At 40.6% G+C, this 27553-nt stretch overlaps 1 protein-coding gene across 2 annotated transcripts in view; it reads left to right on the top strand.

Annotated features, from left to right (window-relative positions):
• Positions 1–27553, top strand: part of DOCK1 (dedicator of cytokinesis 1) — a 536657-nt gene that overhangs the window by 401054 nt on the left and 108050 nt on the right. For both annotated transcript variants that reach the window (XM_089669568.1, XM_089669578.1), the window contains exons 32-33: positions 1625–1683; positions 16359–16507. In XM_089669568.1, the coding sequence (XP_089525694.1) occupies positions 1625–1683; positions 16359–16507 (208 nt within the window). The remainder of the gene's footprint in view (positions 1–1624; positions 1684–16358; positions 16508–27553) is intronic.

Here is a 27553-nt window from a genome sequence, read left to right as displayed (position 1 = left end):
CGCACAAAGCGCACCCCCGAACTCTGCATGTAGCACACCCCTGAACTCTGCACTGTGTGTAACCTCTACCAAAACTCTGCACTCTGTATGTAATGCACAGTGGCTAAATGGTTAGCACTTTCGCCTGGCAGTACTAGGATTGTTGGTTCGAATCCCAACCACGGCACCACCTGCCTGGAATTTGCATGTTCTCCCTGTGACTGTGTGGGTTTCCTCCAGGTACTCTGGTTTCTTCCCACACTCCAAAGACATGCTGGTATGTGAATTGGATCCTGTCTAAATTGGCCCTAGTATGTGTATGTATGAATATGAGTTGGGGACCTTAGATTGTACGCCCCTTGAGGGTTAGGGACTGATGTGAATGTACAATATATATGTAAAGCGCTGCATAAATTGACGGCGCTATACATTAAATAAATAAATAATGTACCCCTGATATTTAATATCCTTTTAAAACACTCCCACTGTTGGTGAAATTTGACCACACCCACTCTTTGATGCGGTTTGGAGGGGATTTGTCATGTTTGAGTTCTTGCACCTATTTTCTGAGGAAAAAAGTTATGGTGGTTACTAGTTAATTCTGTAGGGGCCCCATTACAAATATAAATATAATTATATAAAAAAAATTCAGTTGTTTATCTAAAATCCAGTTTTATAGATTCCTCTTTTTTTTTTAACCAAATCACCACTTGTATAGCATATTGTCATGCTGGGTCCACCTTAAAAAGACAGTTGACTTCCACAGGGTGCTAACCAGCATAGTGTATTGTTGTTGGGCTTGGTGCCAGATGAGCTCAGAACTTTGAAGCGCATTTCCCTCCCCACTGGCGGCAAACATCTGGGGTGGATCCCAGTAGCTGGGGATTTGATAATGTCACTTTACATCCCTAATGCCTGCCATCTGGCCAATTAATTAAAACATCCAGATGAAGATGATTGATAGTGGTCTTCTCATACCTCAAGTTTCCAGGATGCTAAGATCAAGACAGGAGGGAAGGAGTAATTTAAAAGCCCCAGACTCCAGTCGCTCTAAGCCTAGCAGTGCTTCCAGAGCATCTATGGCGAGCTACTGCTTCCTTAAAGCAAAACATGTAGTTATCAGTGCATCTGTACTGTCTGGAGCATAAAGAAAGTGTCTGCACTTAGGTTTAAGTCTCGTACACACAATAAGAAAATCAGACAAGTTACAAAAATTTTGTACAAAAGAATACAACTCCGGAAGTGGTGTAATGTATTGTGTTGTATCCTTACTTTTTAGTAGTAGCATGAAGAGAGTCTCCACTGCCACCAAAATTCCTCCAGTAAGCAGGCAGATGCAAGTTTGGAGCCCTTTTATGTTGTATGTAATAGTGCCATCAAAGGCCAGTTATAGGCAATATGTTGATGGATTAAGTAGAAATGGAGTAGACCATATCTATTAAAAAAAAGGAAAAAAAATCACACTGCTGTTTGTTTACCCTTAAAATCTACAAGGACATCTTCTCTCCAGCAGAGTGTTTAAAAAGCTGTCATAACTTGTCATCCTAAATTATGGCTGCCGTAGTAATACTCTGTCACCAATATTTATCTACGAGATGGGAAGCAAGGATGCAAATCCATTAATTACTAGTTTCTCATCTTTCAGGTACTGTGATATGAGAAGGCAGATCGGCTTTGAAATCAGAGATATGTGGTATAATTTAGGTGAGTGTTTCATTTCTGTATTCATCATGATTTGCTAACAGTTCTTCCTAATAAAAAGTATTGTTTGCTTTTGGTTCAAAATGGACATGTTCATTTGAGCAAATAGATAATATCTTGTATTACATTAGTCGTCAAGTACGACTAGAACAGGGTGAAACTCTGTCTTACAATAGTCTGAAACCTCTGCTAGAACGTTATAACTTAATGATAATGAAATAAGTGGTTGTAAACATCAGACCTGAAATAAGAACAAAGCTTATCCCTCTATAGTTTGTACTCTTCTCAATCTAGAGCAGTAAGAGTAATGTCTGTCTGCTGCCTTGTTCCTCTGATATCAGCGTGAATCACTTCTGACAAGTTTTCCTGACACCAAGAGAAAAATGGTGACGGGAGGGACCTCCAGCAGATTGACAGCCTCAGTTCTGTCCTTGTGAGTTGAGTGATGGGGATTGTGTCTGTTCCCTCCAATCAGCTCTCAGAGCTCTCTTTACTGATCTCTGCAGTGTGTAATTTCATATCTCCACCCCCTTCTCTCTGAAAGCTCAGACAAGCTTTATAAATTCAGCACTTTGAATAAATGTAGGGAAAAGAAGACTGCAGATTGACAGGTAAAACCTATGTAGGAGGATTTGTTTCATCTTTGTGTATCACCTGAGACCAGCCACTTCACTGGATATTTTAAGGGTTTACAAACACTTTAACCAGCTGCCGACCGCAGATAGCCGAATGACGGCTTCACTGCGGCCGGCCAGTTCTGGGTGGACGTCATATGACGTCCTCCCAGAACGCGCTCTCCTGGGGCGCGCACCCGGCGATCTCCGTGATCGCTGTGTCCTACGGACACAGCTGATCACGTGATGTGGTAAAAGTCCAATCACAGCGGCCTTTTACCACGTGATCAGCGGTGTCCAATGACACCGCTGATCAGAGGGAAATGCAAGTGCCGGTTCTCGGCTGCACTTTCCTCACGCTGTCAGATCGTGAGGAAAGTACTGCCGAGAACCGGCAGTTGTCAGAGCAGGGATCGGCACCGATCATCAGGGCACTGATGATCAGTGCCCTGATGATCGGTGCCCAGCAGTGCCACCCGCAAGTTCCGCCCAGCAGTGCGCCCACTAGCTCCACCCACCCGTGCCCATCAGTGCACCCACCTGTGCCCAGCAGTGCACCCACCTGTGCCACTCTGCAGTGCCACCTACCTGTGCCCAGAAGTGCCACCTACATGTGCCCAGCAGTGCCACCCACCTGTGCCCACCCACCTGTGCCCACCAGTGCCACCCACCTGTGCCCACCCACCAGTGCCGCCCACCAGTGCCACCCACCAGTGCAGCCCAGCAGTGCTGCCAGTCAGTGCCACCAGTCAGTGCCCAGGGGTTGTGCCAGTCAGTGCCGCCAGTCAGTGCCCAGCAGTGATGCCAGTCAGTGCCGTCTATCAGTACCCATCATCAGTGTCACCTATCAGTGCCGCCTATCAGTGCTGCATATTAGTGCCGCCTATCCGTGACCCCTAATTAGTGCTGTCTATCAGTGCCGCCTATCCATGCCACCTCATTAGTGCTGCCTATCAGTGCCCTTTAGTGCTGCCTATCAGTGCCCATCAGTGCCGCCTATCAGTGCCCATCAGTGCTGCCTCATCAACGCACATCAGTGAAGGATAAAAAATACCTGTTTGAAAAATTTTATAAAAGAAACAAACTTTTTTTTTTCAAATTTTTTGCACTTTTTTTATTTATAGCGCAAAAAGTAAAGCGCCCAGTGGCCACCAAAAGAAAGCTCTATTTGTGATAAAAAAATGATCAAAATTTCATATGGGTACAATGTTGCATGACCGCGCAATTGTCAATCAAAGTGCGGCAGCGCTGAAAGCTGAAAATTGGCCTGGTAAGGAAGGGGGTATAAGTGCCTGGTAGGCAAGTGGTTAAGCATCAAATAATACAGAATGATAAAAATGTTAAGGTCCAGTTGTTTTTGGTAAACCAAATAGATCTTGCTACCGTTGAGTGTCTATCCCTGATTTGGAATATCTTCTTTGCTATTTTGTATCTGCAGAGTCAGGACTTCAGACAGTTTACCAATAGGCAGACACAAACCCCATCAAACAGGGGCTTGTGGAGATTTACAAATGATGTTGGAGCATTCCTGCCAACAGCCCAAAGTGTTTTCTTTTTTGGCAGCTTTCACAAGTTAACACTGTCTATGCTTTATTTTTTATTTTTTTTTTACTTTTATTTACTAGATGTTCACATGTTCATTACACTGGCCATTTCCGTTTCCAGTGTTCACAGTCTACACCACAGGAGGCATAGTTATGATGTTTAACACTACGCACTGTTCCCATGGAGTAGTTGTCCATTCAGTTCTCCAAAGTACTGTACTTGTAAATTTTGATAGAGTCTAGGTGTACTGACAATGACACCTGCTTTTATCATAAGCCTGTATTGTGTCTGTGGTAAATACTTTTGTACTTTGTGTCCAGGAAGCACTCTGGGCATTGTGACAAGACTATCATGGATGGGTGATCTTACATAGGCTGAACCCTTAGTTCTGGCTGAGTGACTTGCAGAATCACTGGGCCAGGATGTTAGTATGGACTTGAGGATTTGCTGGTGGGTCGTAAAAGTAAGAGTTACTTGCCATTACTTTTTGTTATAAAATGTTAGACTCATTACATTGCGATGACTTCCTGTCTTAAATAATCTCCTGAAAAACTTAATCTGATGCTGAAGTTGCGTATTAAATATAATAATGAGCACCTGCTTCTGTAATGTCAAGCAGCTTCTTAGAAGGGTCCTTCTCTCTAATTGTCCTTGCAATCATTTAAGCAGCAGTTTCTTGTGTGTGGAGCACCCTTGACTGGAATGCTTTCTACTTTATTGGCAGAAGTTGTATTCGTTCACAGACTTGCAGTGAGTCTCTTGCCAAATTGGGGAAAGCAAATTTTATACTCAAGTTTGTGATAATCCAACTTTCAAGCTTGTACCTCAGTTTAGGAAAAAAAAATATCTGGTAATGTATGTTGGGTGGCAACCATTATACAAATACAGCTGTTTCTGGTAGCTGAGGGACACTACAGGGGCTGGGAGCTTTGGAGGGGAATAAGGACAGTGCAGGGGGTTCTGGCTCTGGTGGGAACCAGGGGGAAGGTGGGGAAAGTAGTCTGCAGTAACCGTGCAGTCTGTAAGACAATCAATGCCATTCTGTTAGGGTTCCTGGGTTCTGCATGTCAGCTCCACAGGTTCCAGGATACTTGATAATGCTGGGCTTGGTGCTGCTCTTAGTGACAAAATCACCATAAGCCATGGCCCATGTAGCCTAGTAGCAAACCTTGTCCTGGTCATTATCAAATTTTCTGTTGTCTTGGAAAACTTTAAGGTTACTTTTGCTCATCTCTCCTTCTCAAAATACTGGTTGCATGACTGTCTCCGTACCAGTCTGTGACCTGCACCAAGTATGATGCCATAACTCCAGTTCTGCATACTTGTTCCCCATCAGTTCTGAAGCCAGCTATGGCAGCCTCTCTACTTTTGTCAGCACATATGTATTCTAAGGAAAATTTAATTTTAGAGCAGTGTAAATGTTATGGTTTTTGGCTGCCCCAAAGCCTGTATAAACCTAAAGCAATGGTTTGCTGCCTATGAACATCTCAGAAGATCTCTGTTCACATCCACTGTTGAACTGCATGTTGGAAAACCTTCCCAATCTAAACGTTTACAGTTGTCACCACATCAGGATGTGATTGGAAATATTACAGCTGTCAAGATCTTATGTTGGTGGGATTTCTTTATACTTCTGTTTTTGTCTCCAGGACAGTGAGTGACTGGAAATATCTCAAATGGGGACACAGACAGCAATAAAATTTGACAGAGATTCTAACCCTTTATTGCTCATTGGTACTTACTGTGTGGCTCTTGGTCCTCTGCAGTCAGTAGTCAGTATTTTCCTCACCTAGATGCTTACATATATACTGGATTCCATAAGCTAAATGGTTTGCGTTTTTATTTTCGTACTTCCTTACGTTTGCTTTAGATAATAATGGTGTGAACCTCCTGCGCTCCTCTAACTCAAAAGTGTTAAGAAATATCTTAAAAAGTGAGGAACTCCTAATAAAAGGAAGCTGCTAACATCTAATCATATACCTTATGACAAATAGATAACCAGAAGTAAGTGATGTAGCACTACCTAAATATATAAATACTACGTGAATATAAAGTTAAATAAATCAATGCACATGTAAGTGATAATCATAAATAGTATGAAGTGAAAATAATACAAGTGTGTTAAATGACCTGATCCACTGGGGATCCAATGTGAAAAAAGTGAATTCCAATCCACTAAGGGATCTAATGTGATACAATAATTTATAGTGTACACACAAATAATCTCACAAAAAAGAAAAAAGAAATAGTGTAAACGTGAACTGATCCACTCATGGATCCAAAGTGACAATCAAAAAGTGAGCATTCCAAACAATGTGTTTGAACTACATAGTAGTCCAAATGGGACTATAAGATGAGTGCTGTCCAAATAGGACTAAGGACCGAAGGAACCACACAGATCTCAAGGAAAAACTCCTTAATTATTTATGAACCATCACTCCTCCACAAATAAGGAAAAAAAACAAAACCACTTCTAAATAAACAAATCACACATATAAATCATGTGGCCTAAAATAAAATGCCACGTGAAAATTTAGACAGAGCACGAAAGTGAAATGACACACCGTGCCACACTTAATTCAATTAACATGCATACATTATAAACGCATGAAAATAAAAAATATAATAAACAAGAACGTTATCCAATATATCAAGCACTCGTGCAGTTGGATAGTGGATGTGCATGACCACGAAAGATTATTTGTTTGTACACCATAAGTGATTGTATCACATTAGATCCCTTAGTGGATCGGAATTCACTTTTTTCACATTGGATCCCAAGTGGATCAGGTCACTTAACACACTTGTATTATTTTCACTTCATACTACAGTATGTATGATTATCATTTATATGTGTATTGATTTATTTTATTGTCACGTAGTATTTATATATTTAGGTAGCACTACATCATTTACTTCTGCTTATGTTTCCTTTGCTGTCCTTTTTTTTTTTTTTTTTTTTTCCCCCCGTTTTTTTAGATGTATTTTTATTGTATTTTTTTCCTCTGACAGAAAGGAGAGAAATCACAAATGCCAGTAATTATTAACATGGGAAGTAGGGAGCTCTGTTTTCCAAAGGAACTGTAATAGCGGTCATCTTTAATAGTCTCTTGTAACGTTTCCCAGTCTCTGACTGTCTCCTGGTGCATGTCTCCTGATCTCCAATCTTGCCTGTAGTATGCCTACAGTCTTTGACCATTTAGTACAGGGTTTCTCAACCAGGGTTCCTCCAGAGGTTGCTATGGGTTCCTTGAGCAGTGAGCAATTTCTCCCTCTCTGCTAAATTCCCACTGACACCATTGATCTTTTTAGCTATTTGTAGGGGGATAAATTCTTCCCAATGACCACAAGTGTCAGGAGTATTCTTCCCACTGTCAGTCACCCTAATGTATGATGAGCTGTAAATTATAGTAATTTTTAGCAGGGGTTCCCCAAGACTGGAAAGTTATTTCAAGAGTTTCTCTGTGTTGAAAAGATTGACAAAGGCTGGTCTAGTATTGGTTGTCTTTGATCATTTCCTGTAATGCTTCATACACTGTTTATTATGTACAGCCCTTTGATGATGTCAATGGCCCCATATATCAAGAATATCCAACACATTACTACTCTGGCCAAAGTTACAAATCTAAGTGTTACCTGTACACACACTTTATATCAGCTACACATAATGAATGACAGAACAGAAATTAGGTAGTTTAGGAAGGTTCTGGCCCCCTTACAAATGTAACTATGATTTTCATGTTTGCCTGGACTATACCTTTAATTATGCATTACATTCTGCTTTTTTGAATTCCATTGCTGGCTGTGGAAAGTTTACATTGTCTGTGGCATCTTTATACCGAGAGCAATAAAACCTCCAGAAAACTTTATGACATTGATGCCGTGTTTGATGAATAACCGAGTGTCAGAAGCATTTGTTTTCTGAAACACTGACTCTGACATTTTTCAGACATAATACATGAAAACTGTCACAGACAAGTTTGAAAATAACAGCCCTGAAAAAGGAGTATGCCTTACAGCTCCTTGAAGTGTGCGCTGCAAACCATTAAACATTTCCAGGGTCACTCCATCAGAAGGGGGGAATGTGCGTGCTTTTATTATTTATTTTTAGCTCCACAAGTGTAAAATATCCACGTTGTCACTTGATCGGGAACTTATGTTTGTGCAGCTTGAAGCTCAGAACATTCTAGGTCTCTCACTTTTCCATCCCAGCTGCAGTCATCTCTTATTTCCATCAATTTAAAGTTTCTTTGGAAGAGTAGGTATAGATGCTTAAAGGAAACCTGTACTGAAAGAAATGTGGGGGCTGCCATTACGGATTCTCTTTTGAGAAATGGTAGGTATCCTGACCCTGAACAAGTACATAGTTAGCAAAGTCAGGATGAAGCCAGAACTCCTGCTTACTAATTTTGGGGCAGTGACTTAAAGACCAACTGAAGTCTTGTTTTTTATACCTGTTATACAGTAAGGCTGTATAACAAAGTATGGCTTAAAGTGTTACTGAACCCCGGACCCTGCATTCACTATATTTGGTCTCCCACAGTACACAGAACATGGAAATGCAATTATTTTAGTAAAAATAAACTGCTAAATACCTTTTCACATCAGCAGTTAGAGCAGTCTTATGACTTCGGCAGAGCACTGGTTAAAGCTTGTAGGGGTTTTCTTTCTGCTCTAGGCAGATGCCAAACCCCTGACCCTCTGTCTGGATAGTGCTGAGTGGCCCTGTGCTGATAACTTGCACTCTCCCAAGAAAAAAAAAAGAACCTATCTAGCAATACACACCAAACTGAGCATGTGCATGTGGCTATGGGTTCAGATAAGACGTGGATATTTGAACAAGAGGAGAGGCAGAGAAAAGAGGATCAAATGGCCTTATTACACAATGCAGAGGATTAACCTCTTAGGTTCCACAGTGAGTATAACAAGCATGCTTTACTGCATATACAGACTGATTTTACTGGTGTGGGTTTAGTAACACTTTAAAGTGGTTGTAAATCCTTACATATACAAAGTTGTACCTGTTTATCTGAAGAAATCTCTTCTCTATGGCCATTCATAGTGCAGGATTTATACAGCTTGTCTGAGCTTTCAAAATGCAGGGGGTGGGGAGCTGAAGTTACACTTTGCAGATCTCATTGAGGGGAGCTGAGAGCTGATTGGAGGGAAGGGACAACCCCCTCTCTTCCCCTTCACACAGGAACTGAACTGAGGCTGTTGTGTGCTGGAGTTCCCTCCTCCTCCCCCCCCCCCCCCCTTCTTTTTTTTTTTTTTTTTTTTTACATGGCGTCAAGAAAACTTGTCATTATAGACTCATGCAGGTAGCAGAGAAATGAGGCAGAATACAGAAATGACATTTAGTGATGTGGATTGAGACAAATACATGCACCATAGGGATATGCTTTGTTCATATTTCATGTCAAGTTTACAACTTCTTTAAGTATGTTGGTTTAGAGCTATAACTGTAGAGCTCAACTGCTGCTCTCATGCAGAGCTTAGTGGTCCAACATGACATGTCCTCCTTCACAGTGTTTCAGTCAGCAAGAATAAGGAAACATGAGCTTGGAATTGAGAGGAAATCCCTGCAAATTAATGGAATCGTTATGGCACCTCCAGGTCATCAGAACTGATGTTCCCATTGGAAGATTTCCCCTCTATTACTTTTTTGGGGACAACCCAAAATTTGGGATTTTCTTTACTTTTCTTTCAATGATAATTGTAAGCAGGACCAATAGAGAATGTGAATCTCCTTAATGGGGGCACAGGCAGCAATAAAACTTGACAGGAGTTCCAGTCCCTCTTCATTCTATCCAAAACTAAAAAAAAATGTTTTGCCTTTCGTTATACTTTAAAGTGAAACTAGATTGCATCTAAGCACCACAAACCAAAAACGCAATTTAATTCATTTTTAATATTCAAAGCAAACTCACCCATCCATCCATGGCTCCATGCTTTATTCACATCACTTTGAAAAACACTCCCCCAGCATTTCTTGCTTTGACCATCTTGAGTAAGGGCAGAAGTTTCATGTAGCATTTACTTCCTATAGTCCATCTACGTTAACTCAGGCATGCAAGCAGAAGGGTGTGCTTAGCTGCAAAAACCCATCCTCCCCTCCAGAAGACTCCTGGGATGTATGACATCATCTGTCTAGGCCTGGAAACCAAGAAGTAACTGAAGAAATGTAAAAAAAAGTTTAATTTTATACAGTAGTTAATAATCTATCAGCATAAGGATTAAAAATAGTCAATGTTGATTGAGTGAAGTTCCCCTTTAAAAAGCCTTTTCTCTGAAATGCCTCCCGAAAGATAGCCGTCCACCTCTTGGTATGTGTCATGTATCTGCAGTGGGAGATGTAAGGCACTGATAGCTATGACTGCTAGTCTCAGAAGATTTGGTGTGAGGTTTGGTGATGTCACTATTGTGTTGCTCATTTCTTCACCTACCAAGGTTGCCACCACCATTTAGAGACCATGTAGAACAAGGCATGATACAGTCAGGTCCATAAATATTGGGACATTGACACAATTCTAACAATTTTGGTTCTATACACCACCACAATGGATTTTAAATGAAACAAACAAGATGTGCTTTAACTGCAGAACGTCAGCTTTAATTTGGGGGTATTTACATCCAAATCAGGTGAATGGTGTAGGAAATACAACAGTTTGCATATGTGCCTCCCACTTGTTAAGGGACCAAAAGTAATGGGACAGAATAATCATAAATCAAACTTTCACTTTTTAATACTTGGTTGCAAATCCTTTGCAGTCAATTACAGCCTGATCTCTGGAACGCATAGACATCACCAGATGCTGGGTTTCATCCCTGGTGATGCTCTGCCAGGCCTCTACTGCAACTGTCTTTAGTTCCTGCTTGTTCTTGGGGCATTTTCCCTTCAGTTTTGTCTTCAGCAAGTGAAATGCATGCTCAGTCGGATTCAGGTCAGGTGATTGACTTGGCCATTGCATAACATTCCACTTCTTTCCCTTAAAAAACTCTTTGGTTGCTTTTGCAGTATGCTTTGGGTCATTGTCCATCTGCACTGTGAAGCGGCGTCCAATGAGTTTTGAAGCATTTGGCTGAATATGAGCAGATAATATTGCCCGAAACACTTCAGAATTCATCCTGCTGCTTTTGTCAGCAGTCACATCATCAATAAATACAAGAGAACCAGTTCCATTGGCAGCCATACATGCCCACGCCATGACACTACCACCACCATGCTTCACTGGTGAGGTGGTATGCTTAGGATCATGAGCAGTTCCTTTCCTTCTCCATACTCTTCTCTTCCCATCACTCTGGTACAAGTTGAACTCGGTCTCATCTGTCCATAGGATGTTGTTCCAGAACTGTGAAGGCTTTTTTAGATGTCGTTTGGCAAACTCTAATCTGGCCTTCCTGTTTTTGAGGCTCACCAGTGGTTTACATGTTGTGGTGAACCCTCTGTATTCACTCTGGTGAAGTCTTCTCTTGATTGTTGACTTTGACACACATACACCTACCTCCTGGAGAGTGTCCTTGATCTGGCCAACTGTTGTGAAGGGTGTTTTCTTCACCTGGGAATGAATTCTTCAGTCATCCACCACAGTTGTTTTCCGTGGTCTTCCGGGTCTTTTGGTGTTGCTGAGCTCATCGGTGCGTTCCTTCTTTTTAAGAATGTTCCAAACAGTTGTTTTGGCCACGCCTAATGTTTTTGCTATCTCTCTGATGGGTTTGTTTTGTTTTTTCAGCCTAATGATGGCTTGCTTCACTGATAGTGACAGCTCTTTGGATCTCATCTTGAGAGTTGACAGCAACAGATTCCAAATGCAAATAGCACACTTGAAATGAACTCTGGACCTTTTATCTGCTCATTGTAATTGGGATAATGAGGGAATAACACACACCTGGCCATGGAACAGCTGAGAAGCCAATTGTCCCATTACTTTTGGTCCCTTAACAAGTGGGAGGCACATATGCAAACTGTTGTAATTCCTACACCGTTCACCTGATTTGGATGTAAATACCCTCAAATTAAAGCTGACAGTCTGCAGTTAAAGAACATCTTGTTCGTTTCATTTCAAATCCATTGTGTATAGAGCCAAAGATGTTAGAATTATGTCCATGTCCCAATATTTATAGACCTGACTGTAAGTCAGAAATTGGGTAAATATCAACTGCAGGGAGACCACAGCCAATACTGGAGACTTGTCATTTGCTGACCACCCTTTATTAAACACGGCTTCAGGAGTTTAGCTATTCTAAGGCATATCAGAAGAGGAGCGTTTACAAGCTGACAAAAAAAAATTACTGTACATCCATTCAGGAGAGGAGCTTTTGATTAAAAAAAAAGGTTGATGTGCTTAAAGCCATATGTTGCACACACATTTAGGTGTGTCAAGCATTTGAGTGTTAATGCATTCCAATTATTATTCTGGCCAATGAAATGCATTAACGCTCAAATGCTTGGTGCACCCAAAATACGTGTGCAGTTTTCAGATTTATGCTCATTTTTTTTTCCGCAGCTTTTCTCCTCCCAGGAGTTCTGGCATTCAGAAGAGAACAGCAAAAGCCCAGTGTGCATTAGGCCTTACAGCTGTAAACAGGGGCCTGTTAATTGCCCACTTACAAAGAAATAAAGGGTCTATAATTTTTGATCATAGGTGTAGTTGAAATGTTAGAGACAGAATATCAACCAAAAATCCTGAAAAAAACACATGATTCAAATGTTACAAACTGAGTTGCAGTGCAGTGAGTAAAATACGTATTTGATCCCCTACCAACCAGCAATAATTCTGGCTCCCACAGACTGGCTATGTGCTCATGTGGTACACATATTAGTCCTGTTAATGAAAGGAGCTCCTAATGACAACTCGGTATGTGTATAAAGGACACCTGTCCACAGAATTTCTTTCTTCCATTCAAACCTCACCATCATTATGGGTAAGACCAAAGAGCTGTGAAAGGACATCAGGGACAAGATTGTAGACCTGCACAAGGCAGGAATGGGCTACAAAACCATCAGTAAGAAGCTTGGTGAGAAGAAGACAACTGTTGGAGTGATTATTCAATAATGGAAGAAATGCAAAATAACCATCACTCGCCTTTGGTCTGGAGCTCCATGCAAAATTTTGCCTCATGGGGTAAGGATAATCGTGAGAAAAGTGAGGGATTAGCACAGAACTACATGGGAGGAGCTTGTGAATGATCTCAGGGCAGTTGGACCACAGTCACCAAACAAACCATTCATAACACAATATGCCACCATGGATTGAAATCCTGCAGCGCCCTTAAGATTCCCCTCCTCAAGAAGGCACATGTATAGGCCCGTCTGAAGTTTGCAAATGAACATCAAAATGATTCAGAGAAGGATTGGGAGAAAGTGCTATGGTCAGATGAGACCAAAATTGAGCTCTTTAGCATTAACTCGACTCGTCAACTTTGGAGGAAGAAAAATCTTACTTTGACCCTAAGAACACCATCTCTACAGTCAAGCACGGGGGTGGAAACATTATGCTTTAGGGCTGTTTCTCTGCTAAAGGTACAGGCTGACTTTGACTAATTGAGGGGCCAATAGTTGGGGCCATACATTATAAAATCATGGATGAGAACCTTCTTCCCTCAGCCAGAACACTGCAGATAGGTCGTGGATGAGTCTTGAAGCATGACAGTGACCCAAAACATACCGCCAAGGCAACAAAGGAGTGGCTCAAGAAGAAGCACATTAAGATCATGGAGTGGCCTAGCCAATCTCCAGACCTTTAATCCTATAGACAATTCATTGAGGGAGCTGAAACTTCGGGTTGCCAATTGACAGCCAAGAAACCTTAAAGTAGTTGCAAAGGCTCAAGGTGTTTTACCTTCATGAATTCTATGCATGAAGGTAAAAAACCACCTGTGTGCAACAGTGCCCCCAGCCCCCTTAATATATACCTAAGCCCCATCACGATCCAGTGATGTGCACAACAGCCTCGGCTGTCACGGATCTCTGGCTTCTCATTGGCTGAGACAGCAAGCGGTAGCCATTGGCTTCCACTGCTGTTAATCACAGCCAGTCAGTCAGTGAGGAGAGAGAAGGGGCGGGGCCAAGCCATGGCTCCGTGTGTGAATGGGACACATGGAGCAGTGAATGCCCCATAGCGAGCTGCTTGCTATGGGGGCATATGACGGCAAGGAGGAGCCAGGAGCATCGGCAGGGGACCCGACAAGGAGGATAAAGGCTGCTCTGTGTAAAACCACTACACAGAGCAGGTAAGTATAACATGTTTGTTAATTTACAAAACAAAATGAACCTTTAACATTGTTTTAAAAAGATCGATAAAGAAGAGTAGACCAAAATCCTTCCTCAGATGTGTGCAAACCTGGTAACCAAGAATTGTCTTACCTCTGTGCTTGTCAACAAGGGTTTCTCCAAGTACTAAGTCATGTTTTGCTTGGGAATCAAATACTTATTTTACTCACTGAACTGCAACTCAATTTATAACATTTGTATCATGTGGTTTTTCTGGATTTTTGGTTGATATTCTGTCTTTGTCATTTAAAACACACCTATGATAAAAATGATAGAAGCTTAATTTCTTTGTAAGTGGGCAAGATTACAAAATCTGCAGGGGATCAAATAATTATTTTGATTATTTTGTTAGTCTTGAGAACTTTGTAATCTCAGCACCTGAGTTCCCAGCTCCATCCACCTACCTGCTGCAGGCATTGTGAAGGATTATGTGGGCAGGCTTGGATGTAGACAGCACTTATGTTTTTGTGGCAGCATTCTGCCTATTGGAGGGGGGGACGCTCTAACACTGGAAAACATAATAGAGGTTGGCAGCCATACATCAACCTGCTTTTACCCATCCTATATGTTATCCAAAATGAAAAGACAAAGGTTTTGCTCCATAAGATTTGACAATTTAATTCCCGGAATGCCCTGTCAAGATTCAAGGCACCATCTTTGCGGAAATCTTTCTAATTTCCAGATCCTCAGAATCTGCCAGACTGTTCCTCTGTTCCCGTTTAATCCTTCTGCCATCATTTTCACACTCATTGTTTGATCTGAGCATAGGAGAATTCGCACTCTGTCCACATTTGTATCCATCCCTTGCTTTTTTGGCTGCCCACTTCTTGCGTCATTGTAGACATCTTCCTGCTCCTTCTTAGACCACCTATGCCATTCAGAAACACTTGATTTCTTCATGGAATGTTCACCATAAGGCTGTTGTAACATAGAAAAAGTTTCACTCCCACTTTTGCAAATTTTCATGCAAAATGTGATGGTAATCCTCTGTTCCAGATTCCTGTGACTCATTTTCCACCAACAGCATAACACACACATTGTTTTTTATTTCTTCTACTACTCCGTAAAGACTGAGTCAATTGATCTGCAACCCAGGCGAGTGCAAGTTAGAACATGTCAAAACACAGTCGATTGTGAATGCCTGTGTGCCTCACCACCATAGTGCTATGCCACAGGCTTTCCTGGAATTAAAGTGTCAGACCTCATGAATTTACTTAGCATTTAAGAGAATGTAAACCCTAACAATGAATTTCACTTGTTTGCTCCCTTTCGATCTGTTAAATATATCCTTGAACGCATTTTGTTATATTTGTTTGATAAGTGCAAATAAAGACGGTCTCTCTTGTCAGAAATTCAGAGCTGACCTATGTAGGTTGCACCCTTCTTGTGTTATTTAAATGAGCACTCCTAGTTCTTATTTTGGACTACAGAATATTATGCCTTTTATGTTATGGAGACCTGAGAGACCTGAGAGTTTAGCAAAAGGCTCTGTGCTGGGCTGACACCACTCCACCAAATGATGTGTGTTCTCAGCTCACAACAGGCTTGGGAGAGGAGTACACTTCTGTCAGATCAACTGGTATTTTTCTGCACTTGCAAGGTCTTTTACAGGATAAAGCATGGACAAATGTGTATGTATTGCAGTTATGTACTTTTTTGTTTAATGTATTTGCTATACCACACTGCAAGGAGGTTGCAGAGAATCATGTGACAAGAGGCTGCAGTGCTTTACTGGCTACAAGAGACTATGTATAAGTAAACGGAATAGACTTTCATGCTTGAACACAGTTGCAGCGTATCATTAGTAGCTCATTCAGGGATTTTATTTATTGCCTGATGGTTTTTCTTTCACAATTCTAAATAAATGACACCTAAATAATTTCTTCCTGCTAAATTGAAAGTAGGTGTATAACGTTTTCTCCAGCTAGGCATAAAGAAGAGCTGCCCCAAGCACTTTCTCTCCCTCTCTGTCTGATTTAATCCAGACAAATGTTTAAAATATATGCAAGTAAACGTGCCTGTTTTTTGAAAGCCTTTCAAGTGCTGCTTTGATTCCCCCTTGAATAGTTGTCTGGTAATTGTACTTATACACTGTTTAAAATATAATAATGCAGCTCTTTTTCCTGAAGGTTATCTACTTAAATAAGGATAAATTCCAAGGAGAGAATAAGAATTTTACTGACACATTTCTCCATCCTGTGATGTTTGTCAGTGTTCTGATATTAGCTGTTTTGTTTCCCTCAAAGGTCAGCACAAAATCAAATTCATTCCTGAAATGGTTGGCCCAATTTTGGAGATGACCTTGATCCCTGAGACAGAGCTACGTAAAGCCACCATCCCGATTTTCTTTGACATGATGCAGTGTGAATTTCATTCCACGAGGAGCTTTCAGATGGTAAGCTGGGTTGCCTAGCACACTGGCAATGAATGCAATTGAAGGCTGAACTCCAGGCAAAAGGCTAAATACACTGTTGTAATACATATATGAGAGCTATATTACCTGTCAAATGACACTTATTACTCCTCATCCCATCTTAAAATTTGTATAGTTCTGCCACACAACAAAGTTAGCTTTGTGAGACGACTTTTTTTCTGCCTATATTAAAGTGCTTGTAAACCCTTACAAACACCCACGGAAGTGACAAGCCTCAGGTGATACATAGAGATGAAACAGATTCTCCCACACACATTGTACCTTTTTATATGAAGCCCTCTCTACTCTCCATCCTCTTAAAGCACACATTTTGCACAACATTTCTGAGCTTCCAGAAGACAGGGGGTGGGGAACTGATGTCACACACTGCACAGCATATAGTAGGTGCTTAGTGTAATCTGAGACCTGTGTGACACACCCTCTACAGTCTCTTAGGGAAACATGCACAACTGTGTGCTGGAGAGGGGCAGGTCGTCCCCCGGGGAAGGGGGGGGGGGTTCGCATAGACTGTCAGAAGTCATCTTTGCTTTGTTAATTTTTCATTTGAGTGGTTTACAACCACTTTAAAGTGGTAGTAAAGTCTTCATGTTTAAAATCCACTGACAGGTAGGGTTTTTATTACAGAAGAGACCCTAGAGGTCTCCTCTGTCATAAATGACCCCCCTGGCTGTCAGTGGGTAATGTGATCTGAGCTGCATGTGCGCAGCTCAGACCACATTTACAGTCTGCTCTGTGTGCCGTGGCAAACTGACGACACCACAGCTTGGATATTAAAGAGGCTGAAGATTTGGAACCCCACTAGAAGGACCAGATTAACATGGAGGCGCCATGGACCACAGAGAGCCATGACAGCTCAGTGCTGGACAACTCTGCCTGTAGGCAAGTCTCTCATAATGTACTAGTATGCGGCACATACTAGTATATTATGACTTACATCTGCGGGGGGCATTTTTTTTTTAGTCTCTTAATGATACTTTACTTCCACTTTAAGCAACACAGCTAGATCTCCTCTGGGTAAACAGTGAAGGAGCATTTGCAGACTGGTGAAGACATCTGTCTGCTCTTTCCTCCTGTCAAATAGTACTTTTTGAGCACATGGGAACATATAACACCTGATAGGCTCCTTGTGCTGTTCCTTCTTGTTGGAATGCTTCTGTAGAGAGTCTTACAATTATTTGAGGTCATGTTAAATTCATGTACTTATAATAGCTGCATTTAAAATACATTAACTGATTTTTAAAAATAATAATTTCTATAATTGTTTTTAAAATCTTCATAAAATTCAGCTTTAAAAAACAAATCTCCATTCAGAAAACTGACCACACTGGGAAGGATGAGCTTCTATGCCTAGCATGGTCAGCCTAAAATAGGAAAGCAAGGGCACTGGCAGGATCAGAAGGGATTTCACACAAAGGAAGCAATACAAAGAACAGGATACTTTTTCATACAAGTACATGGTACAACAGACATATCAGTAATATATTATTTAAACTGGTCAAAAGCCTTCCATACAAGGTACAAACTTGTAAGCTTGTTCAGGTAGATACTTTGTATAATCCAGTTTTAGTAAGTCCTAGCAAGATTATACTAAGAATGTACAGTCGGATTGTAATGTATTTAATGTGATGAACATGTGTCTTTTTTCCACCACCCAACTATGAATTGGCTATGAATTGCCAATTTCATGGTGTAGGATGGGTTCTGGGTGAAAGCCTGTTTCCTGGCAGTAGGTCTTTGGATTGTGGATGGAAAGTGAAGGAAACTCATGCTGATACAGAACACATAAACCCCATGTAGATAGTGGGAACAAATTCCAAAACCCCACAGTGGAAAGCTATTATGCCTCCCACTTAGCCATTTACTTTCCTTGGAAACGTGGTACATTATATACTTAGCTGTGATGTTTTTTAGGTCTTTCACATAATGTAACTTTTTCCTTTTATGATCTGTGACCTCATGCACAATGAAATAAAATAGTAGGGACATAGCATTACATAGATATTAAACTAAAATAATAATAATAGTTTCCCTTTGCAAAGGGTTATCCCTGCATTGTGACCCAGAGGATTAATTAAGGTTGCACTCTACGCACCAGAGAATGTAGATAGAGCAAACACAATAGCTGCATGACTGTTACTGTGTTAAAGGCCTCCGTGCCTTTCTTCTGGTGTGTACAATGACATCTTACTGATCTCCCACTCACTCCCACGCTTCCGTGCTGCATCTCAGCGAGTCAGAGCATGTGGACAGGCAGCGGCTTCCATCTCTTCTTAATGTTCCAGTTTTTTTTCTTCCATCTTATGTAGAGAAAAGTATAAACTGAATTAAGACTCTCTGAACTTATTGCTTTGCTAACAGTGTATGTATATATATATATATATATATTTATATATATATAATCTACCTCCAGCAATCATGCTAGTTCCGTGAGATTATTATAGGGCATTCTCAGCTGTCTGTCAATATACAAGCAAACAGCACGTGATTATTGGTTGAAAAATGTTTATTTAAATGGCACTCGCAAACTAAAGAATTCAATAAAAATTTGCAATTGTAATCAGCAGTTCATGGTTTTGAGAAATTCACAGTTTGATAACGATCTATAATTGGCAATAGAGCTGAAGTATTTGCTAGACATACTGCAAATGTTTTTTTTAAGTGAGGAGCAAAAAAATTGCAAGTTTTGATTCTGCATAGGCTTTTTTTTTTTTCTTTTTTTTTTAGACTGTACTTTTTTACATTGTTCTGTATTGGGATTAAGAAAGCATTCCCATTTTTCTTCAGCTGTGCATAGAGTAGAAAATGATTAATATATCTTGCAGGTTTTTTGTTTGTTTTTTGTATTACATTGGGCAGATTTCATGGTGACACAACAAGAAGTGAGAGGAAATCTCTTCAAAGTGAAAAGAAATCTTTTCCAAGGCTGACCATACACATTTCAAATTTCAGTTAGTTCCTGGTGAATTTGGCCACCTATTAAGAAATAACCTGATGAAATTTACTTAGTGCCTGGTCCTGTTGTCCTCCACCCATCCAACATCCTTCAGTTGAAATAACAAAGGATCTGGGTGGAAAATTGTTTGCACAACAGCAGCTGCTGTTCGAGAATTCTGAAAGACGATGTTCGCGGCTGTGAAAATACAAAAGTCTCAGCAGCAGATACTGGCAAGAAACCTGGAGGACATGTCTGTCCTCCTTCTGTTAGTCAGATGCTGATATGTGGCAGCACAAAGGTGGGCTTTATTCTGCCACATATATTATTACTACTTTGTGTCAGGAGTGGGCTGGATCGTGCATCTTGAGCATTGTGACTGTGCCATCACCTACAGCTCCTGGTCACAGAGTAATGATTGGGAGCCGATAGGATGGGTTTGTGATCACTGTGACAGCCAATTACAACAATTCCATGATCAGGAAGTCCATAGAACACGTTAGGTGTTAAAGTTTCACTTCTCCTTTGGAATTAAAAGTCTAAGCACATCATATACCATGATTCAGTAGTCACTTTTTTTTTTACAAAGGTTTTTATTATCATTCAGTTATACAGATAGAGCCATAGGTTAGACAGTTACGAAACACGTTAGGTAAGTGCAAAGGTTAAAAAAAAATGCACAAATGAACAAGGCTCAAGTACATACAGTATGAAGGGTTAAGGAAAAGGAGAAGAAAAAACCTCCTTGCGCACAAATGACCAGATATAACATATGTGGATGAATCTTCATGACTCTTTGCATTCAATTCCGTAGTGCAGTGCTGTGCAGCCCCCTGCAGGCTGGAGTAGCCCAAGATATCACTATAAAACAAGAAAAATAAAGGGGCGTTTTGAGGGGGGATTCCCTCTTCCTCAGAGCCCTCTGAGGAAGAGGGGCCCCCCCACAAAACATGTCAGCCATTTTTGAGCTTCCTCTTGCATGTGGAACTCACGCAGTATTCTAGACCGTGGACTTATGTCATATATGATATGTCTGTGTTTATTTGGCGTTTGTGAGCAATATATCTACCATTTGTTATAAATAAAGTTTGTATTGAGGTAATGTGCAATGCTGGTGCGCTTTTTTCTTTTTCTTGTTTTATAATAAGAGGTTAAGGGTCTGGACTGGAGTGTAAGTGTTAGTAACATAGAAACATAGAAATATCAAATAACATGTCTAGTCATATATTCAAATAGATGTGAGAATATCATGCGTAGAACATGGCATATTACCATTGGAAAGAAATACAGATTTCGCAACCATCTGATCCAGGCTAGTGCCTGGTGGCCCAATAATCTTATTAATTGGCTGGAAGATGAAGAAACAAAAGAATTGGAAAAGGGCATAGTTGAACTGAGATGGCTGGGCATGAGTAATCCAGGGTTGCCAAACCCGAAGAAATTTCTCATGGCCATCAATTTTTCATTGATCATAATGTTAATCAATCGGTGTTTGGCAGCCTCGAAACTAAGGGTTGGGGTTTTCCATGATTTTGTTATAGTCAATTATGTTGCAGTAAAAAGGTGTGATGCCAATTGTTGCTTGGGGCAAAGTAATATTGGAATAAAGAGGAGGGCTTCATTTGTATTTCTTTTAAGGTCAGCGTGGAGCAAAGGACGAAGAAGTGTATAAGCCCTGACCCAAAGTCTGTATGTCTTAGGGCAGGGTCACCAAATGTGTGTCATTGTTCCTACCTGTGAGTATCCTCGGAAACAGTTTTGTGGATAACAGAGGATAAAGTGAGCCGGCCTAGCCAGCTTGTAATACCACCAATACAAGATTTTGTAGGTATTCTCCAGTATAAGAACATTTTTGGAGCTTTTAAATAGTGTTAAGGTCATGATCTGCCAGTCCGCCTGGTCTAGCTGCATCCCTATTTCACATTCCAAGTGAAGGTGGTAGGTTCGTAGTGGGGGTCTTCTGGAAGATATGACTGAGGAATAAATCGATGAGATTAAGCCAGGGGAGTGAGGTCAGGCCATACAAAGGCTCTCAAAAGGGGTCAGCATATAGAGAGTGGGCTAAGATCAAAGGAGTTGCGAAATAAAGTGACATGGTTGAAGGTAGCTATAATGTTCCCTCAGTGCAGTGTTTCTCAATTCCAGTCCTCATGGACCCCCAACAGGTCATGTTTTCAGGATTTCCATTATTTTGCACAGGTGATTTGATCAGTTTCACTGCCTTAGTAATTACCACAGCTGTTTCATCTGAGGGAAATCCTGAAAACATGACCTGTTGGGGGTCCATGAGGACTGGAGTTGAGAAACACTGCCTCAGTAGAACATTGCGTGAGGACCTAAGGGCATCAAGAGTGAGAAGGGAGTGGATGTCTGCCCAAGATTATCAAGACCCGGAGGAAATAGCAGACAATGAAGAAAACGTACTAAAGGGAGATGGGGTGAAATCAGGCCCGCTGGAAAGTTGACTGAGTCCCGCAAACAATTCAGTAGTCGCGTTCATCAGTTAATATTTTGCAAGGAGCTATATGGCATCCAACATATCGTTCAAGGAAACTTACCATTAACAACAAAGATGCATGCTGGGCATTTATCGTCAATCACAGCTGTAGTATGTGGTCTTGTATCTCATGTATGTGCCACCTGGATCTGAGCACAGGCCTTATCAGTTCTCATGACTCAGTATTGTTGTTAGTGCCAGGTAAGTTGAGTATAGTTTCTTTGCAGCTTGCATTATGTAGGGCTGACAGATACTACGTCTTATTCCTGTCTGTCACAAATGTGGGCAATTGTCAAAGTATGATAATAATAAAAAAAAATAAATAAACCATAACCAGAGGTTACCTTTTGTGAAAACCGATTAGTAGATCCAGACATGCAAGCAGCTAAAGGTATATACCAATGTCGACTTTTCCTGTAAAGGTTTGGCATGCCCCCATCTCCTTCCCTGTCTCTCTAATGGTTACTGATGCTGTTCATCACATTTAAGGACCAACCAGACGATTTTAGAGCGGTGGCAGGCCCAAGTAAAAAAAAAAAACTAGCAATACACACCAAACTGAGCATGTGCAGCTTGTCCCTAAAGGCTCTGTTCTATCAGCAGATCGATTGGGGACAGCAGAAGAAGGGGAGAATCAACGAAGACAGGATCAAACATTTTTTTACAGTGCGGAGGATTAATACCTTAGGTTCCGCATTAAGTATAACAAGCATGCTTTACTGCATATACTGACTGATTTTACTGTTGTGGGTTTAGCAACACTTTAACTCCTTTTCATCCGGCCTGTTGCAGGATGACGGCCAAGCAGAATAACAAGTATTATCTTGGGAGGACGTCAACTGACGTGCCACGCGCCGACATGATCTGTCGACAGCTGTGTCCACCAGATACAGCCAATAACCAATCACTACTCCGGCCTGCTGCCAGTGTCATGGGATCACTGTGAAAAATCACAGCAAATCACATGACAGTTGTAAACAATGAATGGCTTCCTTTCATGCCATTCATTGTGTACAACTGTGCTGCTAGCTGTGATTGATCACAGTTGTCACATGTACAGACTGGGCTAATCACAGCCCATCTGTTGCATGTGATCAACTGTGGCCAATTGCAGCTGATCACAACAAATGAATGAATCTATTTCATTCTGTAAAATTGCTTGCTTATACCACTGAAATTCGTTAGTATAAGCAATCATAATGTGTAAAAAAAAAAAAAAATCCTGATCACTTGCCCAGAATAATAAAATGTTACTATGGTAACATTGTATCACTTTTGCCACAGAAGTAGGGGGAAGAAAAAAAAAAAAAAAAAAAATATATATATATATATATATATCAGTGTCCCTGATCAGATTTATGTGAATATTTATTTTTTTTTCATATTCCACAAAATTATGACAAAAAATTACAACTTCAAAAAACTCGCCATGCCTCTTACTAAATACCTCAGACTGTTTACTTTCCGAAAGGTGGTAATTTGGGGGGGATTTGTACTGTCCTGGAATTTTTTTCTATCTCACGAAATGAGATAGGCTTGTCAGTACATCAGGATTTATTGATTTTTAGATAAACGGTATATACCAAAGTTTGTGGAATTTATAACTTTCTTACCAAGTAAATAAACACTAGTTGGAGGTAATTTAACCAAAGAATTGTAGCAGAATACATTTTGGCCTAAATTTTGTATAGAAAAATTATTTATTTGGAATTTGCTAAAAGGTTTATAACTGAAGCAAAGAAAAATGCATTTTTTCCCCAAAATGTTTTTTTTTTTTTTATTTACAGTTCAAAAAAATAAAAAACCCAATGGTGATAAAATACCACCAAAAGAAACCCCTATTTGTGTGAAAAAAATGGAAAAACATTCATAACAGTACAGTGTTGTATGACCACGTAATTGTTATTCAAAGTGTGACAGCGCTAAAAGGTGAAAATTGGCCTGGGCAGGAAAGGGGGTAAAAGTGCTCGGTAGGCAAGTGGGTAAAGTATATGTAGACACTCCCCTTGTAAAACAACTCATTTAGTTTGAAATAGAAATGAAAAGTAAAACAATTTTGTATACATATAAAACATTGTAAATACCTTGTTTATAAGTGATCAAATAACCTCTGTTCTCAGCTGCATAGAGAGCTGGGGGAGGAGAAGCAGCAGCATACTGGTCTTCCCAGTGAATGACTCTGCAGGGTGGGAATGGGCGGCGTGTCAGCACAAGCCTTCTCATTAGAGGAGAGCAGGCTGAGTTCTCAGCACAGCTAGAAAAATGACCATGATGTGCCCTCACGCCTAGTATGGTCAGTTTTTAATAGGAGAGCAGAGGGACTGGCAGGAAAACCAGGGATTTCACACAAAGGAAGCAATACAAAGAGAACAGGATACCTTTTCATAGAACTACATGGTACATCAGGCACATATCAGGAATATGGAATGTTGGTTTTTTTCCTTAAAGCCCAATTGTACTTTTGCCCAAAAGTAATAAGATACATTGCTAGTGCTGGAAAACACAACCTTTTAAATACCATATGTTTATAAGACTTTAATTTGTGCTACAGAGCCAGTATAAAACCTTCTGTCTGTGGTAGTAGGCTGCAATGAAGAGCACACTGTGGGAAACCTGCAGTGTCTCTGCAGCAGTCCAGCATGCAAAAAGGCCTTCCTCAGTGATTGTGAAAAAAGCTGTGGGTGCCTGCTATTGAATTTTAGTGACTGGTTCACATCTTAACAGTAGCCACAGTCTTACGTAATACATATACCTTGCAAAATATTTGAAGTTGACTTTAAAGGAAACCTGCACTGAGACAAATAGAGAAGGGGTGCCATTGCCGAGTTACTTCTAAAAATACTAGTTGCCTGTATGTCTCTGGTTTCATTACAGACCTGGAATAAGTATGCAGGTTAGAAAGTCAGGTCAAAGTCAGGACTTCTGTTCGGCATATAAAGAACCAGACCTATAATGTAATGATTTGGTGTCACATCCCACATGTATGGACCAGACCGGAAAAACACCCCTTAACAGGACTTTTCAGGCATCATATTAGGAGTATGCAGCAAAACACAATGAAGTAATTCATTATATTATATATGCATTAAACCATAAAAAGTATATTTTATCCCTGTAAAATGCATAACAGAATTCAAACCTTCATAGTCATTACGATGACACGGTGCAAGAAATCCGTACGATGTCCAGTTTTGTAGACATTTACTCGATCTTCATATTCTGGTCATTTTATCGTATGACCTCATAAGCCTGATGCTGATGCATTTCGCAGCCAGAAACCTTTCTTCAGGCGCACAATACAAGGGCATATATAATATATCACGTATAATAAATAAAATAAGCCATAGCCAACCCATACCACACCAAAACCAGTCAGTCCATGCAACGACACATGCAACAACTATGCCCCCTGACTCCTGATCGGCATTCTTGTGCCAGGTCAGACCTTGCACTGCCAGCATCTTATTTGCCGGATATCTCTAATTTATACCAGTTTCCTTTAAATGTATGACAACTCTGCATCTACTAGAAAAAAATACAAAATCCTAACATTTTAAAAAAATGAAAAAATAGCTTTCATCTGTGTAAATTTCTGTGAAGTGATATTTAGCCATGTGTAGCTCCAGAGACAGTTTTCAGACTTAACAGAAAGAGCTGAAAGAATTAATAAGTTTGTGATGGAAATTAACGTTCTAGATCCTAATGTAAATGTTCAGTGTAGATATACTGTGAGCCGTTAGTGCATCCCAATGCAGGTGAGTAAAGAGCAAACACTTAATAATTATTGGCGCATAGAGCATTTAAGCAACTAGAACTGTACTCATTAAGTTTTAATGGAACCGAGACCTTAATAGTTTGGGAGTTTTGTTGTTCTGCTATTCCCCAGCAACTTGTAAGTTGTAAAGAATCACAGCAATAATCTTGGATCGGCTTTGAACTCTAGCGTTCGTGGATCCATTATGGCTGTTTATAGCGGTTCCACATGTTGTAAGACCGAACTCTCGGAACACATTATTTTCGATATCTTACTATGCCATTATTAAATGTCATATTAGGGTCACTGAAGGATGGATAAAGTATATTGTGTTTGGTCTCAAAGTGCAAATTTGGGTCTCATCTTTTGGACATAATTACTTGTATAAATGAGTGCCGTTATTGCCATTACGTAAATAGGTTTAATAAGAACACAAGTTCATAGAGTTCAAACAAAAGGCAAAACCAAATAAATGTAAAACCTGCATCCTTGAAACTCTAAATCAGCAGTTAATTCAGAGGAAGGCAAAAGTTCTTCCTAATCACCTAAGGCAAACGACAGATGCTCCCTGGATCACCAGTCTTTGGTTTTATTTCATATATACAGGATATATGTTGCTAGCTAGTGATACTTTGCATTTAGAAACACTAGATTTTTCTGAAACAAACTATTGAGTCGGCTAGACTTTGCTCCTGTGGAAATCTATTTCACATCTTTTCCTCCTATAGCACGGTGCCCTTTTGTCATTTGGCCTTTTAAGTTAACAACTTTCCACCAAGGTTACTATATTGCTTTTTAAGTATGCATTTTTTAAGTGGCTCTTAAAGCAGTATTAAACGCAAAACAAAATCATAATATCACTTTCCAATCTTTAAAGTGATATTTTTTTCTTTTTGCTGAAATAAAAAAAAAAGAGGTAATATTTACCTGCTCTGTGCAGCAATATTGCTCAGAGCTGTCCCTTGCTTCCTCTTTGGCAATCCTGAGCCAACGCTCTCCAATCCTCCTTCCTCTGGATGGCTCCTTGGCAAGCTGTGTACTATAGGGGCACCCATGCATACACTTCAGAGCCAGGCTGTGTGCTCTGTGTGTGATGCAGACACTGCCAGTAGTCCATGCCCCCCCACAGGCGTTTGACAGCAGCAGGAAGATATGGCTCCTGCAGCGCCCAGTGTCTCCTGTGAGACCAGGAAATGAGGGGAGTGGTGCTGCAGCTGAGGCAGTGCTGGATCAGTCAGGTAAATGCTTAGCGATGGGGAGGCTAGAACAGGTAGTGGAGTGTTTTTTTACCTGAAAGTGGTTCTAAAGGCTCTAGGTGTATTACATTCATGCATCCTATGCATGAAGGAAAAAAAACCTGTGTGTAGCAGCCCCCCAGCCCCCCCAAAACACTTACCTGAGCCCCCTCTTGATCCATCGATGTCCACGAGAGCCTCGTTTCTCTGGGAACTTTCACTCCTGATTGGCTGAGGCATCAGTGGGAGCCAATGGCAAATTTGAGTGTTTTTGCAAGGAAGAGTGGGCAAATACTGCCAAGTGGAGATGTGTCATGCTGATAGACTCATACCCAAAAGGACTGAGTGCTGGAATAAAATCGAAAGGTGCTTCAACAAAGTATTAGTTTAAGGGTGTGCACATTTATGCAACCATATTTTTTTAGTTTTTTATTTTTACTTCCCTCCACCTAAAAGATCTCAGTTTGTTGTTCAACTGAGGTGTACAGTTTATAGGTTACATTAAAGGTGGAAAAAGTTTTGAAATGATTTATCTTTGTCTTTGTTTTTTTACATCGCAGAAATCAGACTTTTTATATCCACTGTCGAT

Source organism: Staurois parvus, unplaced genomic scaffold (genome assembly GCF_062004578.1).
Source record: "Staurois parvus isolate SC_StPar_1 unplaced genomic scaffold, SC_StPar_1.0 ptg000009l, whole genome shotgun sequence".
Classification (NCBI taxonomy): domain Eukaryota; kingdom Metazoa; phylum Chordata; class Amphibia; order Anura; family Ranidae; genus Staurois; species Staurois parvus.
This window is presented reverse-complemented; position numbering and strand designations above follow the sequence as displayed.